Source organism: Megalobrama amblycephala, linkage group LG4 (genome assembly GCF_018812025.1).
Source record: "Megalobrama amblycephala isolate DHTTF-2021 linkage group LG4, ASM1881202v1, whole genome shotgun sequence".
NCBI classification, from domain to species: Eukaryota; Metazoa; Chordata; class Actinopteri; order Cypriniformes; family Xenocyprididae; genus Megalobrama; species Megalobrama amblycephala.
The window spans coordinates 51,206,367-51,230,810 of NC_063047.1; the positions used below are offsets into that span (position 1 = coordinate 51,206,367).

Consider the following 24,444-nt stretch of genomic DNA (forward strand, 5'->3'; position numbering starts at 1 on the left):
ATTACATTATTTGCTAACTGCATTCTTTAAATTGTAATGTTAACATGCATTCTCTGTGAAGCTGCTTTGAAACGATATGCATCGTGAAAAGCGTGAAAATAAATGTGAATTGAATTGAACTGAATTCATATTTATGTTTTTGAAAGTCTCTTCTGCTCACCAATGCTGCATTTATTTGATCAAAAATACTGTAAAGTGTTATAAGTGTTATAGTGCAGAGTGAAATATTATTACCAAATATTTTTTTCTCTTTTGATTCAGGGGTGAAATTTAAACTGCACATGTTTTCATGGAGATTCACCCCGATGGCAATGCATGCCCCAGATGTTTTCAGCAATCATCATCGGTACGGTATGCTCCAAACCGCAGCTACAGTAAAGGTACGTCACCACAGCCATATGTGTCATGTGTTGTGGGCATAAAAGTCAATCTGTACATTATTCGCATCTCTTTAATATGAGTTTTCACATTCCAACAGAAAAGAATCATTTGACCAATGACCCCAAACCCTGGCATGTGGACAAACATTATGATGCTTTATGGTCATTTGTGGAGCTTGACAGCCATGATAAACATTCTCCTTAACATGAGAGTCTGTAAGTAATGAGAGAATGGCAAACTAACCCTTTAACCACCCATACGACACCAGTGGATTTGGGTAGTTGACAAATGTTAAGGATTTACTCACAGGAGTAAATTTTAGATGATGTATAGTACAGTCCAAAAGTTTGGAACCACTAAGATTTTTAGAAAGAAAAAGAAATGAAAAGTTTCGTCTGCTCACCAAGGCTACATTTATTTAATTAAAAATACAGTAAAAAACAGTAATATTGTGAAATATTATTACAATTTAAAATAACTGTTTTCTATTTGAATATATTTCACAAAGTAATTTATTCCTGTGATGCAAAGCTGAATTTTCAGCATCATTACTCCAGTCTTCAGTGTCACATGATCCTTCAGAAATCATTCTAATATGCTGATCTGCTGCTCAAGAAACATTTAATGTGTACAATTGTACAAAATATTTGTGTACAATATTTTTTTTCAGGATTATTTGATGAATAGAAAGTTCAAAAGAACAGCGTTTATCTGAAATCTAATCTTTTGTAACATTATAAATGTCTTTACTGTCACTTTTGATTGATTTAATGCATCCTTGCTGAATAAAAGTATTCATTTCTTTAATTTCTTTTCAAAAAAATAAAAATAAAAATTCTTACTGACCCCAAACTTTTGAACGGTAGTGTATAATGCTACAGAAGCTTTGTATTTCAGATAAATGCTGTTCTTTTGAACTTTCTATTCATCAAGGAATCCTGAAAAAAAAAAAGTACACAACTGTTTTCAACATTGAAAATAATCATAAATGTTTCTTGAGCCGCAAATCAGCATATTAGAATGATTTCTGAAGGATCATGTGACACTGAAGACTGGAGTAATGATGCTGAAAATTCAGCTTTGCATCACAGGAATAAATTACTTTGTGAAATATATTCAAATAGAAAACAGTTATTTTAAATTGTAATAATATTTCACAATATTACTGTTTTTTACTGTATTTTTAATTAAATAAATGTAGCCTTGGTGAGCAGACGAAACTTCTTTTAAAAAATTAAAAATCTTAGTGGTTCCAAACTTTTGGACTGTACTGTACATGGCCTTTCACCATATTTAAATAGGCTTTTAGCTTTTTTTTTTTTTTGCATGTTTTGCTGTTTGCAATTAACATGAGCTCATAAAACGGCATGAGATATTGATGATTATACAAGAATCGGACAGACATTGTTTAACATTTTTTCCATGAAGTATAACATTGTGTCTATGTAAAATAAATAAACAGCCACAAAGCAAATGACATCAGTCACCATAAACTGCTCATTCTTTGCTTTGCGTCAAACTCAGACCTGCCATCCATCGCTATGATCAAACACAGGAAAGACTTGATTGTTTCTGAGATAAAACATCAGGATTAATCAATATATTACATCCCATCACACGATTCTTCAATTACAGCAACATTTTTAAACTTTTACCCTGATATTTGTCAGTGTCACACTTGGTACTTTTATTTATCGCCCTTTTTTCCTAACACATATTATCATTTGAAAGCTTAAACACTCTCTATGGGTTACCACACAAATGCTACTTTAAACCCTTTTAGCAGCTCAATTTTTGTGATATCAACTTCAAATTTAGTAAGACATATGGCTTTGATTTTCTAGCAACTTGAGTCCAAATTACTTTGTAAAATAAATATTTTGTATAAAATAAATGTATAATTTAGTAACTTTTGCTCTACAGTAAACTTTTTCACACTTTAATTTTTCTTTTGCAACAATCTGTGGAGAGTTTTCTTTAAAAAGAGACCAACCTTAGGTCAGCATTTCAAAGAATTCATGAATTACAACCATTTAAGTTCAAATCTCTAAGGTGACAGTTAACAGGTTAAAAAGACATCATCCAACGGTTACTGGCGCTCAGTAATCTTGCTGCGCTCACAAACGCCTCATTATTGTTAAATCTGCGTGAGAGTTGAAATCGAACACACACACTCAATAAGATCATTCAGTAAATGAGCTCAAGGAAGAGCAGATGCATCCAAACTCTCCACACACACACACCAAACTGCACAGCTCAATCCAGACAGGAATCAGATTTCCCAGTGTTCTCTCCTCCCTCGTTTTTCCTCTCTTTCTTTTACGGCGAGCCAGTATGTCTGGCTTTCCTCTCGCTCGTTCCCCCTCCTCCACTTTCCAAACAGACAGAAGGAGCACAGAGGCCTGTGATTTTCACCAGACCATCGACCCCAGATCTGTCCCGTCTGTTCATCTGAAGCCCGTGTTAGGACTCGGCCGCTCTGTAATTGAGATTCTTACACACACACACACACACACACACACACACACACAGAGAGACAGAGAAACGGTCGCCATCACACTCGCTTACCTTCCAAGTAACAGCTGGAGGACGAAGAAAGACCTTTCTTGGATTTACAGCCCACCAATTTTAGACAAATTTCCAACATTTTCATTTGCTTCCCAACACGTCCAATTGAAAGAGATGATCCAGTTCTTTCTCTTTTATCCAAATGATAGTTCAAAAGAAAGTAGCCAAAAACATGAAAAAGTTTGACAACAACGTTCGTGTTAGTAGCTCAAGTCAAAGACGCTTTTTCCTGATAAAAACACTGACATCTTCATCTTAAACCCACGGCCGCATGCACTTCACACCGTTCTTCTAGCGAGTTTCCAGAGGCTCCATTTTTTCCCCACTCCCGTTCTTCTCGTTTTCTCTGTTCGGTGAGGAACTAGCCATCCATACGGATAATTCTCACGACGACAAAAGTGTGTAGGAGTTAAACGAAGCACTTTGATGACAGTGTTGTCTTTTTCATGGTGCTGTCGTCTGTGAGACGATCCACAGGAAAAGCAGAACGCTCGTGCTGATCTCTGCCAACAAAGAGGCCCTTTCAGGAGCGGAGCGCCGGAGCCGATGACATCAGCGCACTGGCTCCACCCACCTCACTGAAACCTGCAGCTGAGCAGCATTATCTGCAGTGAGAGAGTGTAACTGGAATCTGCCTTTGTCTTTCAGTTTCACAAGCCCCACCTACACAGACCTCGCTATCTGTTGCTCTCTCGTCCCAAATGTTTTCAGTTTAAAACAAAGGGACTGTAGCACAAGTGCACTATATAGGGTCAAGACCATTTCTGCCAAATAGCCAGCATGAATTAGTTACAAATACCTTCACCTGCACTTTAAAGTCAACTTGCTTATTTTAGCAATGCATAACAATATCATGGTAAACATTATTGTGGACACCGGGTCTCATTCACTAATACTTTTGTGGATTATTTGTACTTATACGTGTACATTTTATGTAACTGGTTAATCAGTTCATTATAGGATTCAGTGCTTCCCACAGGTTTGAAATATACTTGCGGTGGAAGCCAGGCAAAAAATCCTCCTATTACCCACGGCACAAAAATGGTCTACTAAATGTGACAAACAAATAATGTGTGATATTTAAAGGGGTACTTCACCCCTGGAAAGATGAATGTGTATTTAAAATTGGTCATTTATGTAGTACAAATGTGAAATTATTTTTGAATTTGGAGCTTTCTAGACTGAGAAAAGGCAGAAAATGTATTTTTGACTAATGTGGATGAAAGACAACAACTCCCAGAATGCACTTGTTTCGCTGCCCTTGCGAGGCCACGCACAAACCACGCCTATCGGTTACAATCGTGAGTTAGTTCATACATTTACAGCGAAATGGTGCTAAATTGACACACGGCCTAAGGCTGAAACAAATTCCTGCAAAATCATTTACAAGTAAACAGTGACATGGATATTCCGTATCATAGCAACAAAGCGTCTCAACAGAAAAAAAACGCTGCGCTGCAGAAGCGCTCTCACGGCTCACAGCGCGCTCACAGACGGACGTTTTAAGCAGAGCGCCTAGCGTTTTCAGCTGGCTAAAAACGCTCTGGTGGACACACGGCCTAAGCGTATTCGCCTAGAGGTAAGACTCGCTGATACTAGACTCTTATTTCTGATAACACAGTAGCCTATATGTAGTGTTGTAGGTAGCAGTGAAACTGCAAACTTAGCAAAGTAACGTTAGATAGACAATTACATATAAGTTGCATATAAGTTGACTGTTATCAAAGTAAAGCCACTGTTCTGTAAAACTGAGTTAGTCTATTTATCTATTTATGCTAACTTACCACAAAAGCCTGTTGCTGTATTGGTTGAGATGACTGCAGAGACCGATAAATTTGCGAGATGAACCACTGATGTAGTGCAGACCCTAACAAAATAATGTTACTGTAAGCTTAAAAATATAACTGTGACACCCACTTTTGATAAAATCTTTGATCTATGTCCGTGAGTAACCTCAAACCTATGCCTCAAACGCGCATATGTTATGGGCGTGGCGAAAAAATGCCGAACTACTTGCTATTACTGGCTGTAGTTTTAAGCCTCTGGCCAAAAAAGCCTCCGATGACGCAAAATGACGATTTTTGCGTCATCGGAGGCTTTTTTACAGAATAAAAATGCATAAATCTCTCATCTCGGGCTGATATGAAGGGGGAAAGCATGGTAATTCGAAAATACTGGTGGTATTCTACTAATACAAAGCTTAATGCTAAATCCTGAAGTAACCCTTTAACAGTATTTTTATTTATTGAAATTAATTTTAATTACATAACATACTATGTAATACATTATTATGCATTGTAAATTATGCAAAATTACAGCATTTAAATGGTTCTTTTCCTATGTTCTCCTTGCTGTCATATAGTGTCTCTCTCAGTGAATGAGACACAGATTTTACTAGTAAAATTTATATAACGAATAATATATGTGTCAAATAATGTCTTTTCTTCCTGTGGGGGAGACGACAATAATTTACTATGAATTAAATGGAAATCAAATTAAATACAATTTATTATGTAACCAAAATACTAATAATGCCCAGAAGAAAAAAAATTTAGCGTGTGACTTTTAATTATAAACAAGCCCGAAATACACTGGGACTCTTATTTTGAAATGCCTACACAATTGCGGGCTGATTCTTCAGATTCTTACAATCGTCTAAAACGTTTTATATAAAGGTCATAAAGTAGACATTGTCATAATTCATCAACTTGAGTTCACTAGCAATCGTTTGGCATAAATTTGCGCTTTTCATTGATTCCTGCAGCGCACGTGGGAATGTCAGCGCGAGTAAACAGTTGTGACGCACACATAATGAGCAGGTACGCAACGCTTTGGGAGAGGGATGATTTTCCACTAGTTAATCGATTGCGGATGGTTTCATTATCTTGGGTGGATACAAAAGTATACGAGGATAAAAATAAAAAAAGCATAAATGTGTCTCCAAATATACTTGGGCGGACGTTAATAAACCTGGGCGGCCCACCCAAGTAAAGTCTATGTGTGGGAATCACTGGGATTTCAATACAACCAATGAGAAAGACAGAATCAGCACAGAATGGTTGAAGAGGTGAAGAGATCAAGTCAGGTATTACAATAAATGTTTTTTTTTTTAACAAAAGTTATTTTAACTACAGTTATTTTAAGAAGACTTTTCTAATCTTGACAAAACATTGTCGGAAAGGTCTGAATCTCAAGCTTCCATGTTTGGCATCTTTTTTTGTGATAGAAGTGATATTTGGACAGAAATGTATTAATTTGTTACAGGAGAATGCATAAAAAAAAAATTCAATGGAAAGTGGATGACACCCGGTAGCTATTTTTGGTACAACGCTTAAAATCTCATGGGAACTTTCATTTTTGTGATATCAACTTCAAATTTGGAACACAACTTGGTTAGATATATAGCTTTTATAATCAATTTTAGAGTAAAAATTATTTTGTAAAATATATATTTCATATAAAATAAAAAAAATGTACAGTACATTTGATTTACAGTAAATTTAAACTTCTATAACTTATTCATTCTTTCATTTTTTGAAGTGCTTTCATTTCAGCGACAATCTGCTGATTTAAGTTTGGGGGGTGATCGTTAAGGGGTTAATAGATCTATAATTTATTAACAAATGATACACAGTGTCTAGAGATTTCCTATCTCTAGAGAACTTGCATAAAGCCGAAAATCAAATCATCTGTCATAGGCACAATTTGTACCAGGGCTGCAACAGACAATTATTGGCATAACTGACGAATCTGTTGATAATTTCTTTGATTAATTGGATTTAAAAAGCCTGTATTTTGCTGTATTTTATTTAAAAACCATATCCTGCCCAGTGTTGTCCTCAAAACAATGGTTTACAAACAAAACTAAAAGCGAATTGATGACTTTGTGTTTGTATTTGTATCTGACATTTTGTCTGCCATTGTTTAGATCTGCTAAACATCAGGATGCTTGACAGCCGAAACGGTATTTACTGGGAATGTGGGAACAAATGATCTGGCATCATTTTTGATGGCGCAGCCAGCAATTACATCAGCATGGGGTTCCTGTTGTGAAGAGGAAGAGTCTCTAGTCGTGTAGAGTTTCCTTCCATGATAGCTGTTCTTGAATGAGTTCTGGAGCTGGGAAAGCGGCTAATGAGAACGAGCTCTACACAAAGATCAGATACAGACCCATCGGCCCGGAGGACACTGGGATTGTGTGGAAAAGGGTCTCAGCATTTCTCTGGGACTGACATCACGAGTCTCCGAGTCCAGTGGCGTCTCCAGACAGACGGGAACCTGGGCTGATATGCAGTCCAGAAGTGAGGCGGCCAGCTTATATGAAATAGTCTCTGAACTTTCCAGTCACAAGAATGAGAGAAGGGCTGAATATGACGGAGATATGATTGTGTACATGTAGTCCAGCCAGAAAGAGCAAAACCCAGCGGAGGTCTGAAATGATCCACAGCACACAGACATTAACGCGAGTTTGAAGCTCTGCTCCGTTAACACGATCACTTGTTTCATTTCAATTTCAGAGTGTAAAGGAGAAGGTCTGAGAACTAAACCAACTCAAAATTGCGACCATTGTGGTCACATATGCTCCCGAAATTTAGTCTGTGCGACCTCAAAAAATATTTGGGAGCATTCGTGCAAGTGCAAATAATTATTGTGATGCGGAACCAGCTGGTTTTTGCTCCAAACACGATCGGCAATCGTTTTTTAGTTTTATTTAGGCCGATCTGTTCATGATGCGCAAAATATAAGAATAAAAATATAAATATTGAATTGGGGTGGGGGTTTAATGTATCTCTAAAGGGTCTAATTTGTCTTCAGAAACGTTTTGAAGGCATTTTCTTTTCCTCTTATCTCCATATAAAAGTAGTATTTATAAGCGTAGCGATTACCAGGTAATCGCTATATTGCTGTTGTTTCATAAGCGGCACCTACTGTCAGAGAGTGAATTGCATTTTCATTCAGTCCGTCTGCTGTTTTTTTTTTTTGTTTTGCAGGTGTCTTATGTAGTATAATTTCACAAATCTAAAGCCAGACCATTGTGTTTTTACTTTAAATCCTATCATTAAACCTAATTTAAATAAAAAGTAACTGTTCATTCTACATGTGTGTAGCATGTTTGTTCGGATCATAATTGAAATGCAGTGGTGCCTCTAATTTCAAATGGCTACAGATTTTTTGTTCAAGACCAGTTTGGCCTGTTATAGAGCAAATTAACTACAAATAAATGTGCTTAAAAAAATGCAACTGCTATCGTCCCATTTGATATATCATTTTATTTGCCCCATTCGATTGTAAAAAAAAAAAAAATTCCATATACGCCAGGTTATTTGGCAAAAAAATAATATTATTTGAAAATGTTTTTCCTTGACACTAACTAGAAACATATCTGCCATTGCCATTAGCCCTTGACAGGCTCAGACTACAGATTATGGTGGGCTATTTGAAACTGCAATACCAAGAAAGGTTACTTACTACAATTTAGTGCAAACACATGTAATATTTAGGATGCTTTTAATATCAAGTTTTGCTAGTTAGCTTTGTCCTTGATGGTGTACAAGACAACCTACAAACTAAAACATGAAATTGCTGAAATTGGTTAGCTCAAAAGAAATAATGGTAATAATTATAAATTTTAAATACTAGCTAATTTTACACAAATTTACAAGTGGTTGATAGATTTTTGTGATTTTAACATGTAAACAAAGCATTCGGGTGCACTCTGACAAGAAAGTAAATGGAAAAACAAATCAAAAACAAAATTTGCTTCAAGACAGTAGGGCTGGGAACTGACACAAATTTCATAACTGGATTCGATTTTGATTTAGAAGCTTGCGTTTTGATTACCTTTAATTCAATATTGATTCATTTGGGGCCTATCAGGTAAATTACATGTCAAATTTCCACAAAGAAAAAAATTTATCTCAGCTAATGCTGTAAACTATACAGGAAACCACAGCTGGTACATCATTATAATATTAAAGGTTAAAATTAATTGATTTGTAAGCTACTTACATATAAATTACACATAAAGTTTTTATAATAACGTTATAATACATTTTTAATGACATAATTATGTTTCTATTCGTTTTTTATGTAAACATAAACATTTAAATGGTGGCTGTCATAAAACGGATTTATACAATCAATATTGAAGCATGTTAAGTACAAATACAATGAATATGCAATAGCCTCTAAGCTCATTTTTGTAGCTGACTACTCAATTTCTGGACATTGAAGGGCTTTTCTGATGTAAATGTGATGGTAAATGTGACATTTTTACAAGCTGTTTTATTGACACTGATCGATCGAATACATGTGACGTGATACGGAATTTGGTAAGTTGTTCTTATCTTTCAACATACCAGAGGATGTTTATTCATGTTTATTTCGTGTTGTAACTAGTATGATGATAGGTTCATGTGCGCTCTGCATGAACTGAAGCACTACAGCGATCTGTCATGGCACAGAGAAAGCCGTGTTCCTCTCATACCACTGGTAGGCGAACTAATGAACTCGAACGTAATATAAACAAAAAAAAATTTTAACGTAGGTCTGTCATTTTTTTCCACAGCCAAACGGCAAGCGCCGGAGATCCATTGAGTTAATCCATCCACCTCACAGGTGTGGCATATCAAGATGCTGATTAGACAGAAATAAATATGTCATAATTTGTAATATTTGTGTTGTTTTATATGTAATATGGATTATTTTCTCATCCTATTTTTTTGAGAAGGCACTGCCTCCCTTGCCTCCTTGGAGGAAACGCCTCTGAGATTATATTTTATATACATAAACATGATTAACATGATTATTAAACTTCAAAGTCTATGATTTAATTACTACTGCTGATGAATTATGACCATGTTTACTTTATGGTGTTCATATTGTAATATGTAGTAGGTGATTGTAAGAGCACATAATTTATCTCCCTCATCTTTCTGAATGAATAGTAACGCATAGACATTTCAAAATAAGAGTCCCAGGCTTGTTTATACTTAAAAGTCCGGCATTATGCATAAAGCTATTTTTTCCTGGTTATTATTTATATTTTGTTTAAATGGTAAACTGTATCCTGCATTTGATTCAATGTAAACTCTTGTGGCTTTTGTCTGGGCCATCCGTCACAGGAAGAAAAGACTATTTCCTTATAAGAATACCTGAAAAAAAACCTTACATTGCAGTTGCTTAAGTTTTCAAAGTGGTGGTCATGATGTTGTCATGCAAATACTTGTTTATTCAGAGTGTTTTTATGTGGTTGCTAGGGTGATGTAGGCAGTTGCTAGGGCATTGCTAGGGTGATCTATGCGTTTCTTCCTATCTGGTGTTCAAGAGACCTGCATTAATTGAATGTCGAAAGGGTTTTCTCATTTGCTCAGACAAAAGCAAGGGTTGGAGAGGCAGGTTTTGTGAAAGAGGGGGAGGTGACAGATGTAGAAACATGAAGCACATTTCTCAGAGATGAGCTCATAGAGAATCATTTATATAATCCACTCTCAGTTAGCTGACGCACACCATCTCTCGCTGTCATTAAAAATACTCTTTCCAAACTGAACAAGGGGTGATGTCTGCAGTGCTTTGCATGAGACGCGTTTATTTCAACGTGAAGTATTTAATTAAACAAGGGCGTCTGCAGGGTTTCAGCATGAGTCCAGGAATGGAAACATGATCCAGGTGTGCAGGCCGCTGGGAAATCACAACAGGCCTGACGTCACTCTCAAATCTCACACACACACACAAATCAGTAAGTCTTCTGTCCGACACCCAGCTGAACTCCAGCCGTTAGCATGAGTACTAGTTTAGTCCACCAGCTGCAGGTCAGACCACAGAATTAATATTATACACAATTGAAATTTGTAGATAAATGACTTCTGTTGTTATCTGGTGTCTGACCCAGTTAAGCTGTAACATCTCTAGCTTCACTTACAGCTGCTATTAACACCCGGCTCGACTAATCAATCACAATCGGTCAGGAGAGACAAGTCATCTCTTGTGAACAGATTTTTGTTACTTCATGTTGTCAGTCTTTTGACTAAAATGCCATTTAGTTTTAGTCATCGGAAATTGTTTTAGTCAAGTTTTAGTCAACTAAATCTACTGTAGATTTAGTCTACTGAAATCTAATTTAGTTAAATTGTAATGCATTAAGTAAGCATTCAATACACAGATCCAATACACTGATATACATCTGATATACTCTCTAAACTGTTTATGTTCACTTAGGCCGTGTGTGACGAGCAGGGCGGGCGAGAGCCGTGAGGGAACGGCGCGAGGCCGGTGGCGCGAGTGATAATGAGCATCACCTGCGAGGCGCGCCGGCCTCAAGTCTCTCATGGAGGAGCTCCGGAGGCATAAAAGGAGGAGCGACGACCGTGGAGGACGAGAGAGGACCAGGCCTGGACTTTACGTTATGTTTTATTATGTTTGTGTGGCCGGCAGACGTCCGCGAGGGTCTGCCGGCATTACTTTCGTTTTGTTCTTTGTTTATTTTGAATTAAACTTTTGTTGAACGTTCGCCGGTTCTCGCCTCCTTCTTCCCACATCTATGAACCGTGTTACACCGTGTGTCCACCAGAGCGTTTTTTCCAGCTGCTAGCGTACTTTTTCAATTGTTTTCAATGGGAGCGCCGCGTTTTTTAAACGCCAGGAGCGTAACGAGGCGCTGAGCGTCTTTTTCACCCTCAAGCGCTGAGAGCTCTGCGTTTTTTACTGGTCGCCTCAAGTTGAAGAATGTTCAACTTTGAGTAAAACCAAAGACTATAGAATAACACAAGATATGTCACTCGTATTGTTTTGAACGGGAGAAAGTGTAACGCACAATATGGCGGAATAAGTCCCGCCTTCTAAATAAGAGCCAATCGCCGACTGGTAAAGTCATCGCATCACTTCAACGGCCGTTAGAATCACCGGTTTCTATAGAAACAGTCAGACGCGCGCCTCCGAAGAGACGCGCATTTAGGTCTGCGCATGCGCATTAGCTTGATCCAGCCTGAAAAATCGTTTTTTTTGTCATGATTCGAGCGTTTAGAAACTAAATTTATGAGCCGGTTGTTGTTAGATTTCATTGGTGATTTCAAATATGAAATTTAATCGTAAGGTTGGCGAACAGTTTTGGAGAATTTGATGTTTCCCCATTCAAAGAGATAGGAGCTGCATGATGCCCAGGATGCCCGAGAGGCGTTTCAAAGATGGCCGCCGAGTGAAATGACTTTGGTAAAACGCTGCGCTCATCACTGTCACTTTTTAGCCAGCCGTCCAATCAGAGTGGAGGAGGGGCAGGACAAATACTACACCGGCCAACCGTCACAACATTCTTGCTGTAGAACATCATCAACAAACAGAGAACGGAACAAAATGGATGAGAAATTAATGTTGCTGCTCTCCGAAAATACATAGCAAAGTAATTTCACATTGTGTCAACATTTTAAGTCTGAAACAAATTACCTGCAAAATCAGTTATAAGTAACAGTGCCGCAGATATTCCGTATCATAGCAACAAAGCGTCTCAATGGAAAAAAACGCTGCGCTGCAGAAGCACTCTCAAGTGCTCACAGACGGGCGTTTTAAGCAGAGTGCCTAGCGTTTTCAGCTGGCTAAAAACAACCAACTATACTTTACTCGCCAAAGCAGACAGTTTTTGATCGTTCAAGTGCAAAAATACACGAAAGAGCTCAATTCAGTACTTGTCAGGGACTGACACACTTATCATTGAGGTACTATTATAGTTTTTGTTTAAAATTTTGATAAGATTTGAATTTTAGTTTTTCTGCTTTCATTGTAATTTTAGAAATTTCATTTAGATTTTCAAGTAATGAAGATTTTTATGTTTTTAGGTTTAGTTAACTATAATAACCCTTATACTTCTAAAATATATTGAATAATGTGTCAAATAATGTTATTAGTCTTTCCTTCCTGTGACAAGATACAGTAGTTTACTATGAATTAAATAGAAATTAAATTAAATACAGTTTATTGTGTAAACAAAATAACAATAATGACTAGGAAAAAAATAATAATTATAAACCATCCCGAAATACACCGTGACTCTTATTCTGAAATGTCTGCAGTCTGCACATTAGTAGGCTACTCATTTAAGTTCAGATGAGGGAGATAAAATATGCATTCTTACAACCATCTAAAACATATTACCATATAAACATCATGTAGTAAACATTGTCATAATTCAATTGTGCTTGTGCTTAGGGAGTCGGCCACATTCATTTACATTGTATACCGATACACGACCTAGGAAGCTAAGGGAGCTGTTTGAGATGCAGGGATAGTTTGAGGGGTCTTCCTCGTCTACTTACTTTCTCTTCGTCGTCTTGTATGCTCGGCAAGACCGTTTTGTGCTTGAGAGCCACCAAGTCGTGTTTTACTGTAACTTCAGCAGCTCCAGGCAATCTCATTGGTCGGCCAGGTTTTAACGCGGCGCGTCAAACCGAACGACGCATTTTTTTAAAAAAATCAGCATTGACGCTTTTACGCCTTGCATTTTTCACGTCAGTGTGCACACTCACATTGGCGCCCTTTGTTTAGTCACGAGGCGTTAAACGTCGGCGATAATAGCGCGCAATATTCGTCCTGGTGTGTACAGGCCTTTACATTTCAAATGTGCCCATCTTCCACACAGGACAGCAGTCCTGACTGGATATCTTCCCAAATCGTCCCTCTGTTTAATTTTCATCTCGTTTTTATTTGTTGACGAAAATTAGAGTAGATTTTAATCATAGTTTTAGTCATTCAAAACGCTTTTTTATTTAGTCATCGTCTCGTTTTCGTCCGTGAAAAAATGTTGTTGGTGAAAATTATGACAAATATTCACCCACCCATCACAGAAAACTTTCGGCATTTTTTACATTTTCAAAAAAAAAAACATCATTAAGTATGTTTATTAATCCATTTCCCCAATGGGGACTGCTGGCTGCATGGGCGTAGAATATGCGGGGGACGGGGGGGGGACGTGTTCCCCGCACTTTTAATAAAACGTAAATTCATCCCCGCACTTTTTTCTGCCAGGTGTGTTCACATTGAGGCCAATGTAAATAAATCTTGATTTAAGTTCAAAGAGACAAGATGGTCAATGCGCGTCCTGTCGTTTTATTCTTATGTAAAGTGAGGCGATATAAACATTATGGAGCGCTCACTCTCGTGTAATATATGTTTCATTCATACTGGAAGCCAGAGGGCGCTCTCTTGCAGAAAGTCCAAAACGGTTTCGTAGAAGTAATTCAGCTATTCGCTGTAGCAGCAGCAGCTGAATAAAATGCAGAAACGTATTGACTGATGAAACATGAAGACAATAACAAACACAACTGCGACAATATATATATATTGTGTGTTTTTCAAGCCATCTCAAGGTATTTATTGACAAAGTTTATGAATTGTGTATCTAATTTACAACCTTTTTAATGTTTTTAAATGTCTCTTTTGCTTGCCAAGGCAGCATATATTTAATCAAAAATACAGTAAAAACAGAAGTATTAATTGCGAAATATTATTACAAATTAAAATAGCTGTTTTGATATGTGAATATATTTTAAAATATAATTTATTCCTGTGATCAAAGCTGAATTTTCAGCATCATTACTCCCGTCTTCAGTGTCACATGATCCTTCAGAAATCATTCTAATATGATGATTTGCTGCTCAAGAAACTTTTATGATAATTAGAAATGTTAAACAGTTGTGCTGCTTCATATTTTAGTGGAAATCATGATACAATTCAATCAGTTGTGGTAAGATTAAAAAAAGAGAGATATTAATACTTTTATTCATCAAAGATGCATTTAATTTATCAAAAGTGAGTGAAGACATTTATAATGTTACAAAATATTTCTATTTAATAAATGTTAATAAATTAATGTAATAAATGCACAGAAATGCTGTTCATTTCTATAAACTATCAAAGAATCCAGAAAAATTAAATGTATCATGTTTTCCACAACAATTTTAAGCAACTGTTTTTAACATTGATAATAATCAGAAATGTTTCTTGAGCAGCAAATCATCATATTAGAATGATTTCTGAAGGATCATGTGACACTGAAGACTGGAGTAATGATGCTGAAAATTCAGCTTTGATCACAATATATTGTGCATTTTACAAAATATTCACATAGAAAACAGCTATTTTAAATTGTAATAGTATTTCACAATATTACTGTTTTTACGGCATTTTGTTAATAAATAAATGCAGCCTTGGTGAGTAGAAGAGACTTCTTTCTAAAACATTAAACAATTGTAATGTTCCCAAACTTTTGATAGGTACTGTATTTTCTGCCTTATTCTTTGATAATTTATTTTTATAAAATAACTTAATGCCCAAGTGTTTGTAGTACATATATTTTATGCTAATTTTATGATTTAAGAGGGTTTATTATTAGTTTCTTATTAAAAGCAAATTCATTTCAAATTAAAAGCAAGAGATGAGATAAAAAAACGTTAAATCTATCAATTAGACAAAGGTCAGATAAAAACTGGCATTACACCCAACATCTCTGTCCCCCTCACTTCTGAAATGATGGCTACGCCCGTCTGGTCCCTACAATGTAGGTGATCTCAGGTTTTACTATCCTTGTGGGGACCATTTGGTAGGGACCAATGTAATATAAACCTGCACACACTCGCGTGGACAGACTCACATTTTCACACACACAATAAAACAAACACACACACACACACACACACACACACACACACACACACACAGAGTAATCTGCATGACTCCATAATGAGAGACAGAGGGAGGAATGTACACGCCGCATTCTTGTCTTATCCTGTTCAGTCGGTGTTACTGTCTTTAAGCTACACATCACTGAAACAAACAATGATGAAGCACTCACATTCTCACAAACAATTAAACAATAATCCCTTGTTATGAATCAATCATGGAACATCATGGAATAAACCATGAGTGTGATTTAAAGTTGAAGGTGCTGTGATTTTTTGTGTGAAATGACTGTATTGCAGGGCTCCAGAATGCACCTTAAATGGTCGCATTTAAGGTGCATTTTGAGTTAGAGCACCAAAATATGAATGGGTAGGGGAAAATATCACACACAAAACCAACGGCAAAAGAACTAGCGCTGATGAAAGCTGACTGTGTTGTCGCCTAGCGTCGGAGCAAAATAGCTGCATTTGAACAGCTTCTCCTGCGTAAAGGAGAAACTGCCTATTTCTTCATATAAATGTGTCTATATTCGTCATTGAAAGGGGAAACCGGCTCTGCAGACTGCAGATACACACACGATGCAGCGTGTGCTTACCGTTTGAATATCAATCATGCTGATCACTTTCATTATTCCACTCCGCTCATGCTCATCAGATCAATTTAAGGTCATAAAAAGTCTTCAGTACCGTAACAAGAGTATTAATGATCATTTTAAGGCATCTTACATTTTTTGAATGGAAAAACAAATCGCGATACTCCCTAATGTGATTATTAACATTAATTTAATTAAATAATTGTGAGCGCTTCATGTTTTAAAGTCAAAAGATGGCTCTGTTGTGCTTCTTCAGGCTCATGATTAGCACACATTTATCAACCGATTGCTTATGAACTAATGCTGATCAATTATGACAAAGTTTACTTCATATTGTAATGTGTTGTAAACGGTTGTAACAATGTAATTTTTTTTATCTTTCTCATCTGAACTTGAATGAGCAGCAAAAGTAAAGAACATACATTTCAAAATAAGAGTCCCGCTGTATTTCGGCCTGTTCATTAATCAAAATCAAGTAGTGTGTATATCAATTTCCCTTGTTATTTGGTTGCACAAACCAAATTTAATATATTTATAAAATTTATTTTCATATATTTATATTTATTTTCATTTGATTCAAAGTAAACTGTTATAGTTTCCGGAAGGAAAGATTAAGAACATTATTTGACACACATTATTCAATATAAAGATTTTACTAACATCAGGGTTATTATAGTTAGCTAAAACCATTAAAAAAAAAAAAAAAACCTTTTCATTGCTTGAAATAAATGTTAATACTGAAATAAAAATGGATAAACTAAACAGACATGTTTAAAAACAACAAAAAATTAAAAAAAATAAAAACTTAATGAAAAATGAAAGCAGAAAACAAAAATCTAATCGGATTCAAAATATTAACAAAAACTATAATAGTATCAAGTTAAAATAGTGACAATGAAAAATAATGTTTTGTTTCATGAAATCGTGTATATAGTAAAAATGATAATAAAATAGGCCAATATAATTTACTTCAATGCAACGAAAATATTAATAATATTTATATAATTATTTACTATATCATATATTTACTTTAATGCTATGAAAATTAATAATACATAATAATATAATATAATATAAAATAATATAATATAATATAATATAATAATAACACACAAGCCTTCATTTCATATGATGGAAGTAGGGCAAAATAAAAGTCTGTGTTTACGTAATATATATGTGTGTGTTCTGTGTATAATAATTATGTATATATAAATACACACACATTCATGTATATATTTAAGAAAAATGTTATATTTATATATAAAATATTTATGTTTATATGTAATATAAAATATATATAAATATATAAATATATTTATAATACATGCATATATTTCTAAACTTTATACCTGTATGTGTGTGTATTTATATATACATCATTATTATACACAGAACACACACATATATATATTACGTAAACACAGACTTTTATTTTGCAAACGATTAATCACGATTAATCGTTGCAGCCCTAGATGGAAGACTTGATTTCCTTTATTTGGATGGCAGAATGTGACTGAAATGTAGTTATTGCAGTTCTCTCTGGATGATCACAATCAGAATTCACTTCCGTGTCGCACACACACTCTTGTAAGCACTACTTTCTTATGTCAGTCAACAGTCAAAGCCGATATTACTGATGTAACAATCCACAACTAATGTGGTGAAGCCGAACTGAAGTTGCAGGCCGACAAACACATGCAGCTGCAGGATGAAGAAATGGACCATGTTGTGATAAAATAAATAATAACATCAGCCAGAGAACAACAAACAATCATATGAGACCTGTAAGATCATCACACCAGTTATTCTTACACCGAACAGAAGAGCAGATCCAGACAAACCGCAGCTGCTCTATAAGGTCACATCACTCCTCTAATGCACAGCATCAGTACAGCACAAACTCTTTTCTGAGCCTCTGTAAGAACCCAGAGCACTCGCTCACATAACCATCCGAGAGAGAAGTGTGCTGACAGGTCGCCACATGCCTGCGCTGTCTGAACGCGTCTGTCTGCCGTGAACCACAGCCTCGTCACTCATACACAAGCACTAACACAGTTCATGTGTCTATATTCACACTCATCAGTTTAGCAGATGATTTTCCCGAGGTGTCTGTATGGTCACTAGCCTTGGATTGATTAGACTAGACTGGGATTGAAGCAGCAAGCTTCTAGTTCAGGGATGGGCAGCTTCGGTCCTGGAGGGTCACTGTCTCCAACCCTAATCAAACACACCTGAACAAGCTAATCAATGCCTTCTGGATTAGAGGAAAGCTACAGGCAGGTGAGTTATCAGGACCAAAGCTGCCCATCCCTCAACCAGCAGTACGCCACAATCCAGACCCTTCAGGTGGCATTTTGACCGATATGATCTGTTCAAAGGTCAATACCGATAACTTATGCAAGGATGCATTAAATTGATCAAAATACATTTATAATGTAAGAAAATATTTCTATTTCCAATAAATGCTGTTCTTTAGAACTTTTTATCCATCAAATGATCCTGAAAAATAAAAAGTATCAGGGTTTCCACACAAATCTGTAGCAGCACAACTGTTTTCAACATTGATAATAATCATAAATGTTTCTTGAGCAGCAAATCATCATATTAGAATGATTTCTGAAGGATCATGTGACACTGAAGACTGGAGTAATGATGCTGAAAATTCAGCTTTGATCACAATATATTGTGCATTTTACAATATATTCACATAGAAAACAGCTCAGGGCTTGACATTAATACTTGTCATGAGCTTTTCTTTGGATAAGTAAATCAGTCATTCACTTGTCCTGAGTAAAAAAAGTTGCTCATCCAGAAAAAAAAAAGAAGGATTTTTTGTGGTGTAAATGTAACTTATTTTGAAGCAATATTATCATCAGTGTTCTACCAGCTTTGACATATTTATATCTGCATATTTGTGATATTTACCCCGAGGGCATTTTTTTTTCCTGCAAATCTTATTAACTGTATGCTTCATCTTTCATTTTAAATTCTTAAATATGATCCATAAATTCAATTACAACAATAAGACACTATAGGGCTGTTACCAATCAAATTACAACAACATTAACTAATGTTATGAGATTGTTTTAAATATTTTTTTGAAAATACAGGGCTGCGCGATATTGGAAAAAACTGACATTGCGATATATTGTTTTTCTGCTCTATTTAGAAAGAATTCATCATTCAAGGAAGATTGGGGTGATTTTGTAGGTGAGTGAATACGCATAGAAAATAATGAACAAATTACAAGCATAGAATAATATAATAAAACAGATACAAATTAAATAAATAGTGCTTTATATTTTTCAGGTAAGTCGAACAGTATTGAGGTACAGAAATTGAATAATCAAATGTAAAATAACACTGCACAGTCTTCACTGTATAAATTACATATAATTAATCTGTAATGAAACTACAAAAGTGATTTTTCTCTTTGTCTTTTGTTTGAATAACATTCATGTAGGGCTGGGCGATATATCGCATGCGATTGTCACGCGCATTTCGTCAGTAAAGCCGGTTCCCTGATTACCGCTAAATCACCATCACCTGCTTTCAAATGGAGCGGCATTTAATAGACAGAGCCGTAGTTCACTGAAAAGCCACGCAATATCGCGTTCAATATCGAAGGCGATTCATCTGCGATAATGAACGCGATATTGCGTGGCTTTTCAGTGATCTACGGCTCTGTCTATTAAATGCCGCTCCATTTGAAAGCAGGTGATGGTGATTTAGCGGTAATCAGGGAACCGGCTTTACTGACGAAATGCGCGTGACAATTGCATGCGATATATCGCCCAGCCCTACATTCATGAAACAGAAATCAGCAGGAATATTAGGCTGCTGTCACTTTAAGACCGAATGCGCAGATCCTAAATACTGTTACATCCAGTTTATTTTCTCGACTGTTTTGTTCACCTAAGCCATAAGTAACTGTGTTTACGAGTATGTTTTACACACATTTTGACATTTTTTTTGCATTTGTGTGTCCATTTTATGCACAAATAGACAAGGACTAGAACGGCATTCGGTGTTCACTGCGCGACAGCGTGCGCATTCAGAATTGAGTTCTCTTTAGCATCTCTGTGCGCCCATATGGTTTAAAATCGCTTGAAAGTTTAAACTGACAGGACCTAAAACATGTGCAAATGATAAACTTTCATTGTGTGATGGTCAAACTTTGCAATTAGTCCAAGAATCACATGCGTTTTGAACCGTGGTGTCTGGTGCGCACGGATTAACAATCCCTATACTTGACATCGCGCATTCTGATCACGAATGAACACATCACAATTTCGATGCTAATCCGAAATATTGAGCAGCCCTAATACAAATAAGAAATGTTAGGGAAAAAATTATACTTTTAAACATGAAACTAAACTGCCAGTAGGTGGCGGCAGGTGACCGTCATAGTCAAGTCAAGTCAAATTTATTTATATAGCGCTTTTACAATTGGTAATTGTTTCAAAGCAGCTTTACATATTAGAAGCACAGAAAAAAGGGAAGTGGTTAAAAATAAGCTGTACAAACAAGCGTGGTAATATGTAACATATACAAGATGGTGCTACATTAAGCCAATGTCGGCTGACTCCCAGGGGAGTCATTAGCCCCTTTCACAGATTACGTTGATCCAAGGAAATTGCCATCAAATTGCCAGAGTGCTTTCTGTGTGAACACAAACACGTCCTGGGATTGATTCCGGGATGGGGACCTAGTAACATTGGCGGGATCAGTCGCCCTGAGTGAACAAAAGCCGTAATCAATGCCGCAAGGGGTGTGTCATAGTGATGACACTAAAGCTGAGATCATTCGCCAGCATATGACGCGTGGTTTCGCGAGAGAGAAATCGCAGATCATAAGCAAACTTATGTCACTTAAATCACAGATGTCACGTGTCTTTACGGGATGTGCGTGAACACACACACAGATTCCAGAAAATCACTGGCAGTGTGAATGAACCAAAATCAAACGATCCCAGGACACATTTTCTGGAATCACTGTGTGAAAGGGGCTATTGAGTCATTCATTCAGACGATTCGTTCAAACGGCTGATTCATTCAAGAATGAGTTTATAAATGAGTCATTGAATCTTTGACTCAACCAATTCGTTTAAAATGCAGAATCTAATATTGTATCTAAAATGTAAGTGACTTAATGTTAACTACTCGTTTATTAACTGTCATATGAAATCAGTGTCACATTTTCAATCGTGATGGTATTCAGGAAGCTGTGTGATGTTGCTTAACTGGACCATATGTTATAAACATAAAAACTCCACATTTTGAAATTTTACCGCAGTATATTAACTGAGTTTCTTTGTGTATGCTGCACTCATTTCTTTCCATTTCTCCTCGAAATGAGGCTGTGCGAGCCTCAACACCACAACCTTGTTACTGTCATAACTAGGGCTGGGCGATTTTTCCGATTAATTCCAATTTAATGTTTTGCCTCGATTTGATTATTTTAAAATAGAGAAATCACGATTTTGAATAAAAATGTTATCAAACGTTACAATTAGACAAGTTGACAATACAGCAGTGATAACCACTAAGAGAAGGAAATTATCCGACCTCATGATGGCGCCGGCGCTCTCATGTGACGCTCTATGAACATAGAACACATTGCTAGTCTAAGCAGCTGTTCACTCAGAAATGCATTGAAAAAATGAGACACGGGCAGTGGAATGAGAAAAGAACAAAGTTATTAAACGCAAGTTGAACTTTTAACTTGACCGCCGCATTTTTAGAATGACGTTTCACGGGTGAGACGCTGCAAAAGATGCAAGACACGAGTGCAAAATAGCGCAATGGAATGCAAAAACCTGTAAAGAACTACTGTTTGATATTTTGTGTTTTTGCATGATTGTGACAGGCTGAAAGCTGCTGTTGTTTTCAGTTTTTACAAAGCATTTGCTGTTAATAATAGCCTATTACTGATGTTATTTATTGCTATTACTTTTTGGCTAAGAAATATTTAGCATTTTCTTATTTTATATTATTTATGAGTATATAGGATGTGTTTAAGATAAGTTTGTACAACATTTGCCTTCATATTTCAGTCATATTTTCTGCAAAGATATTTAACATACAAGTTATAAGTCATTTCTTTTACATTTACACATATGTTGATCACTTCAGGTGTGCTGCACTTGGAATAGAACTTTAACCAGACAGTTAATAAAGAGAACGTTACTTGAATCATATTGTAGTTACGTTTTTAAGTTGACTAGTTAAACATATAAAAAAAAAAAAAATCATGAATCGGTCAATTGTTCTGAAAAAAATCTAGATTTAATTTTTTTGTTAAATCGGCCAGCCCTAGTCAGTGCATTCTTGTTTCCCTAGTTTATTTTTTGTTATTGACGCTGGTCGAGCTAGAAAAAATTATCTTTCACTTGCTTCTTCAAAAAAAAATCCACTTGTCTCTGACAAGCGTTAATGTCGAGCCCTAATATTTCACTTTTTTTTCTGTATTTTGGATCAAATAAATGCAGCCTTGGTGATCAGGAGAGTCTCCTTTTTTAAAAAACATGAACAAATCTTAGCAACCCCAAACCTCTGAACGATAGTGCATCCTAAATTGAACATCTGAACACAGACAGCGTTCAGTATCTTATCAGCCTTATGCTGAACTCAAAATGGCCTGGTTTATCTACCACTGTCGGGACAATCCTCACGTTCAAGGAAAGAAACCTGTGGACGGCTGAGTCATGTGACCTGAACATATGCACCGCTGCAAATGTATGAAGGTGGACTCACCGTGAACGGTGAACACATTGCAGTGCTGCGCTCCCTGCCGTGACGTCTCCCTCTTCCCCGCGCCCTTGATGAAGGGCAGCGCCGGCAGACTCGGTCTCCTCTGGTCCCCGACTAACTTCCCTGGCTGCTGCCCCATAAGGGCAGGATGCCAGGCCGCGGCCGGACACACAGCGGATGTGGATCACGGTCCAGACGTGCTGGGATGAAGCGTGTCAGTGAAGAAGTCCAGCAGCCGCGTGCTCTTCTGTGCCGGTCATGCATCGACGGCTGGATGCGTGTGCGAGTCTGATTTCAGAGCAGATCACTGATTTAAAAGCTTAAAGTGCATAAGAGTTCAAATACAAAAGCAGGCACTGTGGGATGAATAATATTAATGTCATTCTCACATGTCAGACGAGGAGGACGTAACATCTGTCTTAAGGGTCAACGCATGAGGATGATGATGACCTTCACTGAAATCTCCACATGATTAACACTGTCACAACACAAAGGCTGAGTAGGGTAGTGTTGATGAGCTGTCAATCATAGTGACGTCACATTAATATGAATGTTTTTGATTACAGCACATCAGACATGTCAATAATTAGTTCAGATATGCTGATGTGCATTAAACTGCAGTCAATTATCATCGTTTTTATCATCAACAAATGATAAAAACTTTTGAAAGTAGATTTTCGGTAACGGTAGTGATTGTCAGACTAGTTTGTAGTGTCATTCAGTAGTTATTATTACACTTAGTAATAACTATTATTTAGTTACAATTATTTACATCTGTATCAGCTGTAAACCGACGTAAATAACGTACTTTCTCGAAATTAAACGACTTCTGATGAGATTTCGGCTAATTAAACACATGTAGGTAGTTTGAACTCTCACAGAAACTGTTTTATTCACATTAAACCCGTGTAACTTTTACTTGTAGTGTATAGTTCGAGTTTGTTGTAGTTGTAGTTAAAGTCTCTCGTCACTTCCGCGTGCAGCTCTCACTCTCTCGCGCTCCTCAGGCGAACATAAAAGCTCTCCGCGCCGTCTTTATGTCTCTCCTGTCGGGCTCGTTTCCTCATCGAACATTCGCTGGATTCTTCCGCAGTTTTTTTAGTGTCGATTCTCGTCATGTCTTCCTTTTATTTCATAACTTTCAGTACTTTTCTTGGAGTCGCTCGTCGTCGCAGGAACCGCCATATTCGCGCACGCGAGCTAAGCTCGTGACGTCACACGCCGCTCTCTTCCGCCAACAATCGCTTTTGTTTTTAATACACTATTATACTTTTTTTTATGTCTCTACATCTCCCAGGCGCGTTTTTATTCACTTATATTGTAGTTGTTATTTACTTCCTTGATTTATGGATAATTGTATGTTGTTAAATTCTTGCAATTGAATAAATGTGTAATAATGTACCTTCAAAAGTTGTTTAATTCTTTAATCAATGCTTAAAACAAACTTTTAGTTTGAAAAACAAGATTTTTTTTGTTTACCCTAAT

The 24,444-nt window shown here is 36.5% G+C and overlaps 1 protein-coding gene across 4 annotated transcripts in view; it reads right to left on the reverse strand.

Annotated features, from left to right (window-relative positions):
* The window catches only part of abl1 (c-abl oncogene 1, non-receptor tyrosine kinase), a 42,233-nt gene extending 18,056 nt beyond the window's left edge, over positions 1 to 24,177 (reverse strand). The window contains exons 1-3 of one of the 4 annotated variants that reach the window (XM_048189873.1): positions 23,879 to 24,177; positions 23,349 to 23,477; positions 22,963 to 23,247 (exon numbers count right to left, since the gene is read on the reverse strand). In XM_048189873.1, coding sequence (XP_048045830.1) covers positions 22,963 to 23,098 — 136 coding nt within the window. In that variant the 5' untranslated portion in view covers positions 23,099 to 23,247; positions 23,349 to 23,477; positions 23,879 to 24,177. Of the gene's footprint in view, positions 1 to 2,949; positions 3,555 to 22,962; positions 23,267 to 23,348 lie in introns of those variants that run through there. The other 3 variants (XM_048189871.1, XM_048189872.1, XM_048189874.1) reach the window with 3 other exon arrangements.
* Positions 24,178 to 24,444: the final 267 nt, after the last annotated feature.